Source organism: Bos grunniens, chromosome 15, assembly GCF_055505025.1.
Source record: "Bos grunniens cultivar Pamir isolate PY7600 chromosome 15, Bosgru_T2T1.0, whole genome shotgun sequence".
Lineage (NCBI taxonomy): Eukaryota > Metazoa > Chordata > Mammalia > Artiodactyla > Bovidae > Bos > Bos grunniens.
The window spans coordinates 47,754,659-47,773,548 of NC_141179.1; the positions used below are offsets into that span (position 1 = coordinate 47,754,659).

Here is an 18,890-nt window from a genome sequence, read left to right on the forward strand (position 1 = left end):
ATGAGGGTGTTAACCATGAAAGGTATGACCTCAAAGGCAGACTGTGGGACATCAAGACTGCAGCCAAGGAGTCTAAACAGGATAGCCTTACTGCAAGGAGTAAAGAAATGCTTCGTTGTTGACATGTCAACGGTGCCCCCCTGTGGCTATAAGTAGGAATAGCAATATTAGAGTGAATTTGGTTCTCAACCTCTTCTCATTCTTAAAAAGAAACTGACAACTCTGAAAAATTCCTGGGATCTCCAATACTCAGCTGGAGGGCTAGGGTAGATTTGAGACAAAAATACTGTACTTCCTGCTCAGAAGTCTGTGGGGGTGGGGGTGGGGTTGAAAGATTAGAAAATAAAATGATACAATAATTTACAGTCTGGTTTCCTTTATTTCAGTGACATTTAAGAACAATATCAAATCAATCACATGAATCAGATATTCATGTTGCTGGCTTACATCTTGGCTGTCTCTGCCCACTGAAGTCAAATAAAAAATATGGAGACTGAGTTTGGAGGAAATAGAAAGGTGGCTTTAATTCTTAGTCTGCCAAGAGGGAAACAGGGTAGGCTCGTGCCTCAGGAACTGTGCCCCGTCTCCATGAGAAGTCTAGGGGCTTATATAAGATGAGGGCTTGCAGTCAAGAGTCAGTGATGGAGAACAAAGGTGTTAGGATGGTGTCTCCTTCTTGCATTGTTTCAAAAATAGTCATAGGCTGGAGTCAGAAACCCAGTTATTGAGTCTGCAGTTCAGTAGCTTGGCAGCCTTTTTTCTGATATGCAAAACAGAAGAACTACAAGGGGAAATTAAAAGATGCTTGCTCCTTGGAAGAAAAAGTATGACAAACCTAGACAGTGTACTAAAAAGCAGAGACATCACTTTGCTGATAAAGGTCTGCAGAGTCAAAGCTATGGTTTTTCCAGTAGTTATGTATGAATGTGAGAGCCAGACCATAAAGAAAGCCGAGCACTGAAGAACTGATGCTTTCAAATTGTGGTGCTGGAGAAGGCTCTTGAGAGTCCCTTGGACAGCAAGGATACCAAGCCAGTCAATCCTAAAGGAAATCAACCATGAATATTTACTAGAGGGACTGATGCTGGAGCTGAAGCTCCAATAATTTGGCCACATGATGTGATGAGCCAACTCATTGGAAAAGACTCTGATGCTGGGAAAGATTGAGGGCAGGAGGAGAAGGGGCAACAGAGGAAGACATGGTTGGATGGCATCACTGATTCAATGGACATGAGTTAGAGAAGCTCTGGGAGATACTGTGGGACAAGGAAGCAGTTCATAGGGTCACAAAGAGTTGGACATGACTTAGCAACTGAACAACAACAACAAGGAAAAGAGATATTAGGTGTAAAATGTAGCTCTTGCAGAGTTAGGGGAGCAGAAAAGCAAACTGAGTTACAGACATGCAGAGTTTGAAGGAGTTAAAGTAAAAAAAAAAACCTTCGAATGTTCAGGCCTACTCACTGTTCTGTTTATCTTTTCTGTTCTTAGGAAAGGGAAAGAAAAAAAATTCATTCTTCTCTTTTCCTTTCCACTACAACATTGATAAGGGTATATTGTATCATAATATTTAATAAGATTCTAAATTAGGTGTATTTTGCTAAGGACTATATGAAATAGTAACTTTTCCCCCCCATTTCTTCATCTATACAACCAAAAATTAGTTATTGAGTGCTTCATGTGTAATTAGCACAGTAGTGATTAGCATAGATGGTTACCAAGAGGTAAACTACTTTCAGAGAGATTTTGGTCAAAATACCATGAATTATCATTTTTGAAAATTTGCAGGAGAGACAACTGAGTTAAAAGATAAAATACTAATGGTCATTCAACTACCAGGCACAAGAGTGAAGAGAGAGAAATTAGGCATATTTGCTACTTAATCTAGTTTTCTTACTATATTGTCTAGGGATTGATCTACATTTTTTTCTACTTTAATTAGATAGTTGTAGGGTTTTCTGAAGGTTTTCATGCTCTAAATTATAGATAGCAGAGGCAGTGCACATCAAAATCCATGTTATATTGAATTAATAAATGCCCATAAAGTTAGTTACTGCAATAAAAATACCACAGGAACTTAACACAATTTGTTTACTTCTCATTCACATCCTGATTTCAGTGCATGGGGGCTTTGTTTCATGTCGTCATTTAGACATGAAAGGACAACAGAGGAAGAGATGGTTGGACGGCATCACTGACTCAATGGACATGAGTTAGAGAAGCTCTGGGAGATACTGTAGGACAAGGAAGCCTGGTGTGCTGCAGTTCATAGGGTCACAAAGAGTTGGACATGACTTAGCGACTGAACAACAACAACAAAGGAAAGAGATATTAGGTGCAAAATGTAGACCCATGCTTCTGTCATATTTGGGTATTCTGCATCATAAGGCCTTACAGACTTTCACAGATCCTTCTGCATCTGACTTTCACACACTGAGGCTTACCAGGTGGCTCAGTGATAAAGAATCCACCTGCCAATGCAGGAGACACAAGAGCAGTGGGTTAGATCCCTGGGTCGGGAAGATCCCCTGGAGAAGAAAATGGCAACCCACTCCGGTATTCTTGCCTGGAGAATCCTCATGGACAGAGGAGCCTGGTGGGCTACAGTCCATGTGATCGCCCAGTGTTGGACACGACTGAATGACTGAGCATGAATGTGTCACACAGTGAAGGGAGACAGTGTGCAGAATCTTGCGGGATATTTTAGGGGCCAATCTGGGAGAGATTTACATCATTTTCTTTACCATTGTGTTGGCCAGAATCCTCACATAAATCTAGCTGCCTAGAGGAGAGGCAGGGTGACTAAATATTTCTTTCTTAAGAGAAATGATATGAGAGACTCTCACATGTAACACATACTTGACTCTTTCCAAGTGAGGCTACCCAAACTCTCATTTAGTCACTGAAGGCAGCACAGAGTCCAAGATCACCAGGAATGTGTGGTCTTCTTCATCAGTCCTGATGTGGCTCCTCTTGGACCATCATCTTCCTTCTTTCATCACATATTTAATGGTGGAGCAGAAACTGGGTACTAGCCATTAAGAGTCTAAGTTGAAAGTGAAGCATGGGGTACATTTCACAGAAACTTGTCAATGGTAATGCTGGAATGCTTTGGGGGCAGGCATCACATCTTAACCTCCTGACAGCTGGGGAAGATCCCTAACTAGATACTGGTTATGTTCTTTGGGAGAGGATCTCCTGACCATTGTTTTCTATGTCCCCTTGTTCTTCTTTTGGGGGGGTTGTCCCCAGTGACATTAAATGAAGCAGGCATTGGAGCACGTGACTTCTTTCAGAGGTACTGTATTTGTAGCCTGTTCCCTGCTCATAAAATATTAGGGTCAACAACTATTTTAATTGTTTACCAAAAGCTTTCTCTAAAAGCCAAGCTATTTACAGCAATTGTTTTCTAAATGTTGTTTGTTTTGGTCACTAAGTCTTGTCTGACTCTTTTACCACCCCATGGACTGTAGCCCACCAGGCTCCTCTGTCCATAGGATTTCCCAGGCAAAATATGGGAGTGGGTAGTCAATTCCTTCTCTAGGGGATCTTCCTGACCCAGGGATTGAACCAGCGTCTCCTGCACTGCAGGCAGATTCTTTACCACTGAGTCACTTAGGAAGCCTATATTGGGAAATGTATATGCTGGGTTGCTAAGTTGTGTCTGACTCTTTGCGACCCCGTGGACTGTAGCCCACCAGGTTCCTCTGTCCATGGGGATTCTCCAGGCAAGAATACTGGAGTGGGTTGCCACATCCTCCTCCAGGGGATCTTCCCAACCCAAGGATGGAACTCAGGTCTCCTGCACTGCGGGCAAGTTCTTTACCCACTGAGCCACCAGGGAAGCCCAAGAATACTGGAATGGGTAGCCTATGACTTCTCTGGGGGAACTTCCCAACCCAGGAATCGAACCGGGGTATCCTACATTGCAGGAGGGTTCTTTACCAGCTGAGCTACCCAGGGAAGCCCTCTGATATGTTAGTACTAGGTCAATTCCAGATGCTAGAATCACACTGTAGTGTAAGCACCTGACAGGTAGCTTTTTTGATTATAGTGTAAGTGCCTGGCATTGGGTTTTGATTGCTGAAGCATACGCTTTAAAAATATTCATCTCCTTCAAATAAAACAAAAATAAGATATTACCTCAGAGTGGTCAGAATGGCCATTATCAAAAATTTACAAACAGTCAGTGCTGGAGAGGGCATGGAGAAAAAGAAACCCTTCTATACTGTTGGTAGGAATGTAAATTGGTATAGCCTTTATGGAGAACATTATGGAGGTTATTTTATAAACTAAATATAGAACAACCATATGATTACCAAGGGGGAAAGTGGGGGTAGGGATACACTGAGAGACTGGGATTGAGATAGGAGGTAGAGAGGCTCCAAGTTGGACATCATAGCCAGCCTCCCTTTGCATTTCCTGAGGCAACAGATAGGTGGGCTCCAGTTGAGAAATTTACAATGAGCAAGCCTCCCATTTGTTCTCCAAAATGGAAGTAACACAGAAACAGGGTAAATAGCCAGTCTTTGTCTCCTGTAAACATGTCAAGGGAATAATCAAGGCAAGGACAAAGAGAGGCAAAAACTCTGTCTGAGTAAAGGATTGAGGGATCTCCCCTTCCTTCTTTTTTGGGACAAGGAAGACACTATACATGTGCAGAAAGGCTCCCTAGAGTCAAAAGTCAGAGAATAATTCCAGGCCATAATGAGTCTTGCTCTTCCCAGAAGCCTTCACTTTGAGATCTATCTTGGTAAAGGTGTGCATGCTCACCCCAGGGGAGGGTCCTGAAACAGATTAACACGGGCGGGGGACAAAGCAAGATGACTGGCCTCAGAGAGGACAAAGACCCAGAAAACTGCCCCCTTATAAAGGATTAAAACTTCCCAAAGGAGCGACTCTCTCTCTGACCTCGTCTGTGCCCCTTTCTGCAAGTACTTTTCAATAAACTTTTTACTTTACCTTCTGCCTCCTCTCCTGAATTTGTTCTTGATGAGGCAGGCAAAGACTAGGGATCCTGGCTCTAACTGCTGGCCCCATGTGGCTCAGTGATTAGGACTCCTGGTCTGGGAAACTAAGACCTTGTTTCTAACTACTGCTCACTACTGCTTGCTGTAAGTTGATGTTCACTGCTGTGCACATCTGAAATCAGGATTGACATATACACAGTGCTATATGTAAAATGGGCTTCCCTGGTGGTCAGATGGTAAAGAATCTGTCTACAATGTGGGAGACATGGGTTTGATCCCTGGGTTGGGAAGATCCCCTGGAGAAGGAAATGGCAACCCACTCCAGTATTCTTCCCTGGAGAATCCCATGGACAAGGAGCCTGGTGGGCTACAGTCCATGGGGTCGCAAAGAGTCAGACATGACTGAGTGGCTAAACACCGCATATGTAAAATACATAACTTAAAGGACCTACTATAGCACAGGGAAATCTACTAAATACTCTGTGATGACCAATATGGGAAAAGCAATTTTTTAAAAAAGTGGATATATATATATATATATATATATATATATATATAACTGATTCACTTTGCTGCACAGCAGAAACTAACACAGCATTGTAAATCACCTATGTATACTCCAATAAAATTAATTAAAAAATAAAAACATTCATCTAAACATAAGACCAGAAACTATAAAACTCCTAGAGGAGAACATAGGCAAAACACTCTCCGACATACATCACAGCAGGATCCTCTATGACCCACCTCCCAGAATATTGGAAATAAAAGCAAAAATAAACAAATGGGACCTAATTAAACTTAAAAGCTTCTGCACAACAAAGGAAACTATTAGCAAGGTGAAAAGGCAGCCTTCAGAATGGGAGAAAATAATAGCAAATGAAGCAACTGACAAACAACTAATCTCAAAAATATACAAACAACACCTACAGCTCAACTCCAGAAAAATAAATGACCCAATCAAAAAATGGGCCAAAGAACTAAATAGACATTTCTCCAAAGAAGACATGCAGATGGCTAACAAACACATGAAAAGATGCTCAACATCACTCATTATCAGAGAAATGCAAATCAAAACCACTATGAGGTACCATTTCATGCCAGTCAGAATGGCTGTGATCCAAAAGTCTACAAGCAATAAATGCTGGAGAGGGTGTGGAGAAAAGGGAACCCTCTTACACTGTTGGTGGGAATGCAAACTAGTACAGCCACTATGGAGAACAGTGTGGAGATTCCTTAAAAAACTGGAAGTAGAACTGCCTTATGATCCAGCAATCCCACTGCTGGGCATACACACTGAGGAAACCAGAAGGGAAAGAGACACGTGTACCCCAATGTTCCTCGCAGCACTGTTTATAATAGTCAGGACATGGAAGCAACCTAGATGCCCATCAGCAGATGAATGGATAAGAAAGCAGTGGTACATATACACAATGGAGTATTACTCAGCCATTAAAAAGAATACAGTTGAATCAGTTCTAATGAGATGGATGAAACTGGAGCCTATTGTACAGAGTGAAGTAAGCTAGAAAGAAAAACACCAATACAGTATGCTAACGCATATATATGGAATTTATAATGATGGTAACAATAACCCTGTATACGAGACAGCAAAGAGACACTGATATATAGATCAGTCTTATGGACTCTGTGGGAGAGGGAGAGGGTGGGGAGATTTGGGAGAATGGCACTGAAACATGTATAATATCATATATGAAACGAGTCGCCAGTCCAGGTTCGATGCACGATACTGGATGCTTGGGGCTGGTGCACTGGGACGACCCAGAGGGAGGGTATGGGGAGGGAGGAGGGAGGAGGGTTCAGGATGGGGAAGACAGGTATACCTGTGGCGGATTCATTTTGATATTTGGCAAAACTAATACAATATTGTAAAGTTTAAAAATAAAATAAAATTAAAAAAATAAAAACATTCATCTCAAATAAACATATCACCAGTGACATGACTAGGTAAAGAACCAGGATATCAGCCTGTGAAATTTTAGAAAGCTCTGGTCCTGTAAATAAATTATCTGCTGATTGTCCCTGCTTTTCTTTCCTTGTACTTTAATTTTCTCTCTTCTGTTTTAAACTCACCAATAAAGAGTGAAACTGTGAAAACCTTGGGACCTCACTCTTGACCCCAGTAAAAGCAGAACCTCAGGTCCATTCTCTGTCTCTCCCTCTTCTGTACCCCTGACCTTCTTGTGTGGCTCAGGTATACTCTTTACCCTATAGGACGTGTGAGCAATAAACCTTGTTTTCCCAAAGTTTCTTGATGATTGTGGCTGAGGAGTATCTTGTAATCATAGTAAGAACTACAAGGACTGATTCAGCCTCAGCCTTGGCTCTGGTTGGAAAAATATCTCTGGGGGTTTTCTGCAAGGAATAGGAACCCATAATTCCAGAGATGTGGGTTTGACCTCTGAGTTGGGAAGATCCCCTGGAGAAGGAACTGGCAACTGACTCCCAAGAATGCCTGGGAAATCCCATGGACAGAAGAGCCTGGCAGACTGCAGTCCATGGGATTGCAAAGAGTCAGACACCACTTGGCAATTAAACACACACCCCAGACATTTTTAGCCGATAGCATCACAAAACACATAAGAATTTTCTTTGGCATAATGTAACATTTTTCTTTCTTTTTTTATTTCCTTTTTCCCCATGACACTCCTTTTCTGCATAATTGTGTCTATCTAACACTATCAGTCTTGAGAGGACAGCTATCCACACCATCTAGTCTCTTTTCAGTGGTGGTTTCTATGAGTCTTTGCTGCTCAGTTCAGTTCAGTTGCTCAGTCATGTCTGACCTTTTGCAACCCCGTGGACCATAGCATGTCACACTTCCCTGTCTTTCACCAACTCCCAGAGCTTACTCAAACTCATGTCCATAGTCTGTGATGTCATCCAACCATCTCATCCCCTGTTGTTCCCTTCTTCACCTTCAATCTTTCCCAGCATCAGGGTCTTTTCCAATGAGTCAGTTCTTCACATCAGGTGGCCAAAGTATTGGAGCTTCAGCTTCAGCAACGGTCTTTCCAATGAATATTCAGGACTGATTTCCTGTAGGATTGACTGGTTTGAGCTCCTTGCAGTCCAAGGGACTCTCAAGAGTCTTCTCCAACATCACAGTTCAAAGCATCAAGATAACTTGGCAGCTGCCAAAACAAAAAGTGAAGAACTAAAGAGCCTCTTGATGAAAGTGAAAGAGGAGAGTGAAAAAGTTGGCTTAAAACCCAGTTATTCAGAAAACTAAGATCATGGCATCTGGTCCCATCACTTTGTGGCAGATAGATGGTGAAAGAGTGGAAACAGTGACAGACTTTATTTTTTTGGGCTCCCAAATCTCTGCAGATGTTGACTGCAGCCATGAAATTGAAGAGTGATTGCACCTTGGAAGAAAAGTTATGACCAACCTAGACAACATATTCATTAACAAGCAAAGACATTACTTTGCTGACAAAGGTCCGTCTAGTCAAAGCTATGGTTTTTCCAGTAGTCATGTATGGATGTGAGAGTTGGACTATAAAAAAAGCTGAGTGCCAAAGAATTGATGCTTTTGAAGTGTGGTGTTGGAGAAGACTCTTGAGAGTCCCTTGGACTGCAAGGAGATCCAACCAGTCCATCCTACAGAAAATCAGTCCTGAATATTCATTGGAAGGACTGATGCTGAAGCTGAAACTCCAATATTTTGGCCCCCTGATGTGAAGAACTGACTCATTTGAAAAGACCCAAATGTTGGGAAAGATTGAAGGCGGGAGGAGAAGGGAATGACAGAGGTTGAGATAGTTGGATGGCATCACTGACTCAATGGACATGAGTTCGAGCAAGCTTGGGAGTTGGTGATGGACAGGGAAACCTGGTGTGTTGCAGTCCATGGGGTCGCAAAGAGTTGGACACGACTAAGCGACTGAACTGAACTGAATTGAACTATCATTTATATACACTGATGGCCAAGCAAAAATCCAACTGTGGCGTGAGAAAAGTGAGAAGTGGTAGGAGAATCTTCGGAAATTTCTATGGCTTTTCTGGTCTGTCTGAGACACTGTCTACCCTACAGCCTGATCTACCTCTTGTTTGCATCTTCCAGATGATTTATTAAGTAATTCTCCATGTTTTATTTTAGACATAAGAAAGAGAAGCAGAGGGACACACTTAGATCCCTTCCATGGTTTTCTGTCATCCCCATCACCTGTAGTAGGAAGAAGAGAAGGCACTGGGTGGAGCATAGGTAAGCTGCATGCCAGGGATAGAAGTCCAGTGGATGTGGTACAGAGATCTGAATCCCTCCCCAGACCCAGCCCCGAGCTCAGGACCATCTAAATATTCTCCTGAGACCTCCCTTGTCACTCTGCCATGGTGACCTCAGGAGTTCAACATTTAATTAAAACAAATGATGATTTTCTGCTCAGTCTTTGAGTTCATGTAGTTTGTTGTCTGTCAGGAGACACTGTTGTTGGGACCTAATTGCGAAGGGGAACTAGAGGTGTTTATATTTGGGGAAGACAGACCTTGATGGATTTCCTCAACAAAGTCACTGAATTTGTTGCATTTACTTGGATGTTTATAATAGAATTAAGAACTGTGTCCCGTTTGAAAAATAGGCTGAGAGTTTCCAAAGACCTATGATCACTGCTGTAAAAGTAACTATTGATTTGTATGCAGACTGAGCCAAAAGAGGGACATTTATGGGTCCATGTGTCTTGTTTCCTCATGGGTGAGGTGGGTGCAGGCTTCCTGACTTCCTAGGTTTATTGATTACTTGAAAGAAGTCTGAGGAGCTCTGTACTACATTATCCAGCTGACTAGTATCAGCTAGAAGATATTCTTGAGACTATAACTTTTCATTTCTTTTTCCTGCTATGGGGTAAATTCTGCCTTGCTTAGAATCATAAACTTTGATTTTCTTTTGCACCAATCTTTTTTTCTCAGCCAAATGGATTGCATACTTAACCAAATAACAAACACGATATAGTGATCACCATGCCTCATTCTTCCTGCTCTTCACTGAGTGATGGAATGGTCAATGTGACATATACTCTTGAGAAAGAACCTCCTGACACTCACTTTTTTCTAAAAAGACTTGAATTTTAATATTTGGAAGTCACCTTTATTAGCCTGCCTAGGCTACGGTTAGCTATATGAATTGGGTAGATAATTTAAACCTGCCATATTTCAGTTTCATTTTCTCACAAGCATGGACAAAATCATTTTTTTAGCTGTGTGATTTTGTAAATTCAATTGTATACATAAAAACATTAACTACAATCATTCAATAGCTTTGTCATTCGAAGAGTTGACTCATTGGAAAGGACTCTGATGCTGGGAGGGATTGGGGGCAGGAGGAGAAGGAGACGACAGAGGATGAGATGGCTGGATGGCATCACTGACTCGATGGACGTGAGTCTCAGTGAACTCCGGAAGTTGGTGATGGACAGGGAGGCCTGCCGTGCTGCGATTCATGGGGTCGCAGAGAGTCGGACACGACTGAGCGACTGATCTGATCTGATCTGATGTTTCCTTAATAATCTCCCCTCTTCCTCTTTCCTTCTCTCCCTTCCCTTTTTTTTTCTATCTTCCTCTCCTCTTTTTCTCTGCTTCTTCTTTTTTTTTTTTTCCCGCCCTGATATCTCCTTCTCCAGCAGTTGTGTGTAGGAGAGTGTGAGACCTAGAACCAGACTCCACCTGGACTCCTCTCTGTGATTCCTGTGCACAAGGTCCCAAAGATCCTACATTTAGCCTGAGTGTCCCTTTCCTAAGAAGCATATGAAGACCTTCACAGGAGAGGCTATTTTTAGGTCTGATTTTCAATTCAGAGTGGTGGCTGTACTGGTGGCAATCCCTCTTGTTTTCCCAAGAAAGCAATGCTAAGTGTTGCTCTGTATAAGATGTGTATTGTTAACAGTAGCATTTCCTACAACCATAGTGACAGTTCAGACAAAGACCAGTCATGAAGGTGAAACCCTGGACATGAGTCCACTTGTAAAGAAGGCCACTCCGAGCTACTTGCTTGGATCCAAACCACTGATCCTCCCATCACATGAGATGGGACACATGGAAAGTGCTTCCTGGCCCCCACGGTTGCCTGTGGTCCATGCTCCTCTGAGATCCCTGCTCTTTTGATCACTGGGGGTGTTCCTCTGTCACCTCCCTACACGGACTTACAGTTGCTAAGGGTAATTTATTCTGTCCTTTCCCCACAGGTGCAACTATAGAAATTTTTTTCTGAGAAGGTTCTCATCCCTCATCTTACACTTCTTTTCTTGGGGTTTCTTTTTCTTTATTCAGATTCCCCAAGAGCTTTTGATCTCTCTCTCTCTCTCTCACTCTGTTCACAGTGCTGAATTAATACACTCTATTGGGAAATAGACCACAGGGCCTTGGGGTACAGGTATCTGACAAGGGGACCAACCCCTGTGAGCAATGAGGATGGAAGGGGCACAGCGAAGCTAGAGCCCATAAAATCGGCCTGTAGAGCCTTTGGAAGGGCCAGTTCAGGTACTTTCCCCAACAACCAGAAGCAGCAGCAGTGCAAACTTCTGGAGGTGGTAAGTCCAAGCTGGGGCCAGGAAAATGTGAGGAAGGAGGCAATGAGGAAAGGAGGCGAGTCCAGGAATAAAAAGGAGATGGAATGCTTTCAATAGGGCCTAGTGCAGATGTTGATCCTGTGAAGATACTTAGATCCTGTGGCCATACAAGGTATATGGGCTTCAAACAACTCTAGGCTCAAAGCCCTTCACCCATATCATGGCTGGGAGACCAAGGCTGTGTGCCTGGCTGGGTCAGGATTTTTCTTTCCGACCTAGTCTAAATCCATCTGTGAGCCAAGATGATCATTCCTTTTTCTAGGCAGCCATTTCTGGGCTTGGATATCCTATTATATTTTTGGTTATTTAAGACTTATCTGACCTTTCCAGATTCAATATATCATGGTCAGAGAACATGTTTTCTTTGTTAGCACCTGGAACAAAGAATCACAGCAGCCACTCCTTTATAAATATCAGCCTGTGAGTAAAAACTAATGGAATTGGAGTATTGGCAATCAAATCTATACCCTAGATGGCCAACAAGTCCTCACTTCTTAGAATAAGAAGCCTTACTTTCAATGAGGAGAATACATATATAGAGAAAAAAAATGGTTCCAGCTATTAAGGAATTTAAAAGAGACTATAAGATGGAGCTGAAAGTATATTGCTATACTATATCAGTGTTATTGGAGGTCTGAAAGGGACATTTCTTTCCCGTGTCACTTAAAAGACTTTTGGTGACGTTCTTAACTCTAGTCTCCCTGCATCTCGTCTTTTCTTACACCAAATTCAAGAGTCCTCCTCATCCCTCTAATACATCCTTTCTTCTCCACCTACATGCCTGTGTTCAGATCTTGATCATTTTTCCTTTGAACTATTCAGTATTCTCTAAAAGGCTTGTGTGCAAGTCTCCTTTGTCCTGTCTGTAGCACGGCACTTCCCTGTGTCAAATTCTCTGTTGATTCCTTAGGATGTACCTGACAATGCCTATTGCCAGGTGGGCTGTGAATGGCTGCATATGCTCCTTCATGCCTGTAAACTTTGTCTCCTGATGCTCTTCTCTCCCATCTCCTCTCCCCAAAGAAATTGGGATCTACCAGCCCAGAAAACCCCATCATTATTTATTACTGAGTCCACCTAGGCAGACATTTCTTCTCTTGCCATTACCTATAAGAGTGAGCCTCTCCTCTCTCCAGGTGAATGTTATCCCTTTTTGTTTCCTGTTCTGATGCTCTTAGCTTGTCATATCCCTGGGCTAACAGAATCTCAGGAAATGATCCTTTTTGTCTCCCCAAAAACACTGAAGCTAAATATCATTTATCTGTTTTATAAATGGGAAAACTAGGTACCAAAGAGTTTAAATAGCTGTCAGGGTGGTACAATGAGTATAAAAGCCAGAATTGGAATTCCTTTCCATCTAAGGTCCACATTTCAAGCATAACACATTGTTTCATTCATCTGTACTTTTGTCTCTTTCCAGTTGCTTCTAAGATCGTCTTTACTAGAGCCACAACTATACTGTATTGTAAGTATTGATAGGTTAATTTTCCTCTATTAATTAAGCTCTCAGAAGATAACTGTTTTTCCTTAATCCATGTTATACATTTGTATGCTTTACGATAAGACCAAGTACTGAGAAGGCACTGACTCTTTCTCATTTGTTCAAATAGATCAAGCCACTCTGAGGATTCAGAACTTGAAGTTTTTGGAAAGGAGAAGCCTTTTCAGGAAAGGTGGATATGTTTACTATTCTTCTTATTTCTCTGATTCACATAGGGTAATTTTCTTAATCACAAATCGGAATACAGGACAGAGTTGATACATAATTTTCCCTATTGCTGTTTTAATCTCAGAATCCTTGGTTTGTCTTAAAAGCCCTACAATGGGTAGAAATTGTGTATGTGTTTGTGTATGGGTTATATTGATAAAATCTGCATTTGGGAAGTCTGAGACATAAAAAGTGAAAGTTCTTTTTCCAATTCTTATCTGACAGCAAAAGTCTGATACCTCCTTGCACACACTTCACCCTCCTACATGATACTTGTCAGATAGTACTCATAAGCATCGTTAAGAACCGTAACTCTGTTGATTATAGACTGCCTGGGCTCCTGCTTTCATCCTGCCACGATTCTCTGGCTCTTTCCTGTTCTTTGACTGTTGCATTCATTGTTGTCAGCCTTCTTAGTACTTGGTTCACCCTGATCTCTGTTTAGCAGTGAGGGGGATAAGACAGTACCCAATCCAAGAAACAAATGGAATCAAAGCAGATAAGTTTACAGAACAGATTCCAAATGCTGGGATCATTGGGTCCGGCCACAAGAAATCACAGATAATTTTGCTAACAAGGTATATGAATTCCTATTGAAGTTAATATGCCTAAAACTCACTCACTAACTAGTTTTCTATTTTACTTTTGGTAACCTCCTGGTATCCCTCAATACTGACTGTCTCTGTCACTAGGATAGAAAATTCACAGTCTTTTCTAAAGGACTCAAGCCAAAGAAAGCACTCTTCAAATTTCACAAAGAGAAATAGCAGCAAATAATCCAGTAAGAGAATGATAAACATTATGCCTTGAAGTAAAATCCTCTTTGAGGTTGGAAGAACATATTCTCCTTGGGTGGGGTCAAGGAATATTTACCTCTAATCTTTTATGAAGATAAAGAATCCTGAAGTCAGTCCCTGTCCAATTGTACAGAAATGGCTGGGCTTTTCTAAGACTTCCATGTGGTCAGCTGAACAGAGCCCTCTGTATGGCTGTCCCTTCTAAACTCTGAGGGAAGGAAAGCCTTAATTAAACTGTGCTTATTGAGGCTAAATATTGTGAAAGAGCTCTAGAGTCAGATTCCTTGGTTCTCAGTCCTGGCTTCACATACTAACTTTTAAATTCTGATCAAACTATCTTGCTCCCCTTTATCTGTACACTTTCATTATCTGCAAACTTAGAATAACAATATTAGTTATATTTAAGTGCTTTTAAAAGGATGATATGAGTTAATGAATATTAACATTCAGCATAATATAGCATGAAGTTTGTTCAGTTAAATGTCAGCAATGATTGATGATGGTTTGAAAACTTCATTGGGACAGGTGAAGAGCATATCTAGAATGCATACTTTCTGTGGTAATATATTCTGTCTTACATTTTAAGGACTGAATTTTCAATGTGATCAGAAAACATTACATGATATCATACAGCAACTACTCCATTCCCCCAGTCTCCAAATTCCTCCTCATCTGCTTCCCTAACTACCAGAGCTGGCAGCACTGGCTCTCTCTGCCCCTCAGTCTCCTCTTCGTCCTGGCCATGGGGGCCAACGCCACCCTCCTGATCACCATCCGGCTGGAGGCCTGTCTGCGTGAGCCCATGTACTACCTACTCAGCCTCCTCTCCTTGCTGGACATTGTACTCTGTCTCACCGTCATCCCCAAGGTCTTGGCCATCTTCTGGTTTGACCTCAGGTCCATCAGCTTCTCAGCCTGCTTCCTCCAAATGTTCATCATGAATTGCTTCCTTGCCATGGAGTCCTGCACATTCATGGTCATGGCTTATGACCGCTATGTGGCCATCTGTCACCCACTACGATACCCCTCCATCATCACTGACCAATTTGTAGTTAGGGCTGCCATCTTTGTGGTGGCCCGGAATGGCCTCTTTTTTCTCCCTGTTCCAATCCTTTCTGCCAGACTGAGATACTGTGCAGAGAACATCATCAAGAACTGCATCTGCACTAACCTGTCTGTGTCCAAACTCTCCTGTGATGACATCACCTTCAATCGGCTCTACCAGTTTGTGGCAGGCTGGACCCTACTGGGCTCTGACCTCATCCTTATCATTCTCTCCTACTCTTTTATCCTGAAAGCTGTGCTAAGGATTAAAGCTGAGGGAGCTGCTGCCAAGGCCCTGAGCACCTGTGGTTCCCACTTCATCCTCATCCTCTTCTTCAGCACAGTCCTGCTGGTCCTAGTCATCACTAACCTGGCCAGGAAGAGGATTCCCCCAGATGTCCCCATCCTGCTCAACATCCTGCACCACCTCATCCCCCCAGCTCTGAACCCCATTGTTTATGGTGTGAGAACCAAGGAGATCAAGCAGGGAATCCAGAAACTGCTCAGGAGGTTATAAGGGGTAAAAAGAATCAGATCCAACTCCTGGAATTGTTAAAGAAAGTCAGGAATTATTTGTATACTGGAAAGGGAATTTCACTTTTTAATTCTGAAATGAATTCCGATTTTTCTTTGCCTTAATATCTTAGATAAGAATGAAAACATTCCTCCATTAATCTTTGTTTCCTGTTGCTTCAAAAAAATTCTTTCTTTGTTACATATTTTGGGGAATTTTTCTTGGCAGAATCCTTAAATGAGAGGCATGGCAAGCCTTAGTCAATGGCGTAGGATTAGATTAGGAGTGTTTGACCACTAAAGACACAGAATATATATGATAACCTTAAAAAGATCTGCCTGCCCCCTGATTTACAAAGGATGTGGAAGCCTTCCCTGTCTCCAGTTTCAACCTGATAGAGCCCTACATGACTTCTGCATTGTGAAGGGTTGATTGGGCTAGACTATAGACATTACTCTGACTCTCAGTGTCAAGCGCTTTGCCCTGAGCATCCCTGACATTCTTCTCTGGCACTTGTGGCAGAGGTGACATCTTCCGGCTCCTCAGGTCATTTCGGACCTGATAAAATTTTCCATCTGTGCAATGTCTACATATTTTTTTTAATCACCATTTTTCAGAATGAGTAAGTATGAATATTTTGTTTAGTACTCTGCATGTTATTGTTGTTGTTTAGTCACTAAGTCAAATCTGACTCTTTGCAACCCTATGAACTGTAACCCGCCAGACTCCTCTGTCCATGGGATTTCCCAGACAAGAATACTGGAGTGGGTTGCCATTTCCTTCTCCAGGAGATCTTCCCAACCCAAGGATAGAACCTTGTCTCCTGCACTGCAGGTGATTCTTTACCACTGAGCCATCAGAGAGGCCCACTTGGCATGTACATACATTAAATTGTATAGACATTAAATGAGTGGTTAATTATTACCATTTTCCTAAGCACACTGTTTCCTGCTGCACTCTGAATAGGAGGAAAATCATTATCATACATCCCATTTACCTTGGGGTGGAAGATATCCATGCCATTTTAGTGCTCCTCTGTCCCTACAGTCATTTCTACCACTAGTTTATTCTCTTGAGAAAATTTTACTTACATGAAGGTTCAAACCACTGGATCCCAAAACATTGAATGCCACTTAAAACTATAAATTGAGCATACTATATTCATATCTATTTCAGTCTGAATACACCATGAGGCTTCCTACAAGCATATCTTCTTGAATTCCAAGAGATAGTCTCTGGTTATAAGTGGCTATGGTACCACTCTAGTACTCATACATTTTGAAGCTCTCTGGCTTCTAGTGTTACTTGGTGCCCCCAGTTCTCTCCACTTTCCCATCTGGTATAGTCAAGGGATCAAAACAGGCTCTGAGGCACCAATCATGAAACAGCAATCTGCTTTCACCAGACCTAGGCAGCTATCTTAGTAAATTATCTTACTGACTTATGGCTACACAGTGTATAGATACTTGACAGCTTTGCAACCCCTGCCTAGAGCAGTACAAAAGAGTATAACTATCAGTTTATCTATAAAATAACCAAAGAGATAAATAGAGCTCATAATGCTATATATCATGTTTTCTTCAGATCCCATGGACTCCTTAATTTACTCTAATTTTCCTTCTTAGGGAAGAATAGCTCCTGCAACTTCTCTCGGAACCATCTATGACTTGGTGCTTCCTCTGAGAAAAGCTGTTAAGATGTTATTCTTTGCTTCTGAAATATTCTCAGTAGAAAAGAGTGATGGTATCATTCACTGTTGTTATCACCTTTGTCTGCCTCCATCCTATCTGTCATGATTTCTCCTTTCTTTGATTGATTATCTTTCCTAGTTTAGACTCTTCCTGAGTGAGGATTTTTGATTCTGGCATGCTGACAATACATTAACCAGGTAGTAGCAGATGCCCCTGGGATCCCAGTTTCTGTTCAGAAAGAGGTGGCAGAGTTGGAAGAATGAAGTATAGCAGCGTTATCTCTACCCCTAAGCTTTACTTATGGTCAGTACTAGCATTGTCAGATGGGATGAAGCTGATATCCAACCCAAGGTTCCCTTCAGAAGACGTAGAGTTAGGTTTACAGTACGAGACATAGTATCGTGTCCAGCTATACTCCGTCACCTAAAATACACAGTTGCAAACATAGTCCTGGAATTCAGGTAAGGTGGGAAAGACAGACTGTATCTCAGCATCATCTCCAGCTCCCTCACTCCTCTTGCTGGTACCCAGAAGCTTTCTAAGGCATTTCCCTTTTGTTTCTGCATGTATTCAGATGAAGCTTATAGTCACCCAGTGAGTGCTGCTGCTGCTGCTAAGTTGCTTCAGTCGTGTCCGACTCTTTGCAGCCCCACAGACAGCAGCCCACCAGGCTTCCCCGTCCCTGGGATTCTTCAGGCAAGAACACTGGACTGAGATGCCATTTCCTTCCCCAATGCATGAAAGTGAAAAGTGAAAGTGAAGTTGCTCAGTCGTGTCCGACTCTTAGCGGCCCCATGGACTACAGTCCACCAGGCTCCTCCCTCCATGGGATTTTCCAGGCAAGAGTACTGGAGTGGGTTGCCATTGCCTTCTCCAACCCAGTGAGTGAGTCAGATTTTAATGCCCTTATTGTCCTATCATTAATACTAAATACTTCATTTGTCCTTTCCTACTTCCATTCAGAAAACGAAGATCATAGCATCCAGTCCCATCACTTCATGGGAAATAGATGGGGAAACAGTGGAAACAGTGTCAGACTTTATTTTTTTGGGCTCCAAAATCACTGCAGATGGTGACTGCAGCCATGAAATTAAAGACGCTTACTCCTTGGAAGGAAAGTTATGACCAACCTAGATAGCATATTGAAAAGCAGAGACATTACTTTGCCAACAAAGGTCCGTCTAGTCAAGGCTATGGTTTTTTCTGTGGTCAGGTATGGATGTGAGAGTTGGACTCTGAAGAAAGCAGAGCGCCGAAGAATTGATGCTTTTGAACTGTGGTGTTGGAGAAGACTCTTGAGAGTCCCTTGGACTGCAAGGAGATCCAACCAGTCCATTCTGAAGGAGATCAGCCCTGGGATTTCTTTGGAGGAAATGATGCTAAAGCTGAAACTCCAGTACTTTGGCCACCTCATGCGAAGAGTTAACTCATTGGAAAAGACTCTGATGCTGGGAGGGATTGGGGGCAGGAGGAGAAGGGGACAACAGAGTATGATATGGCTGGATGGCATCACTGACTCAATGGATGTGAGTCTGAGTGAACTCCGGGAGTTGGTGATGGACAGGGAGGCCTGGCGTGCTAC

At 42.3% G+C, this 18,890-nt stretch overlaps 1 protein-coding gene across 1 annotated transcript; it reads left to right on the forward strand.

The window, feature by feature from the left end:
• The first annotated feature begins 14,678 nt into the window (after nt 1–14,678).
• Nucleotides 14,679–15,620, forward strand: LOC147357912 (olfactory receptor 56A4-like). Its single transcript, XM_086341978.1, has one exon. The coding sequence runs from the start codon at nt 14,679–14,681 to the stop codon at nt 15,618–15,620; it is 942 nt and encodes a 313-aa protein (XP_086198104.1).
• Nucleotides 15,621–18,890: the final 3,270 nt, after the last annotated feature.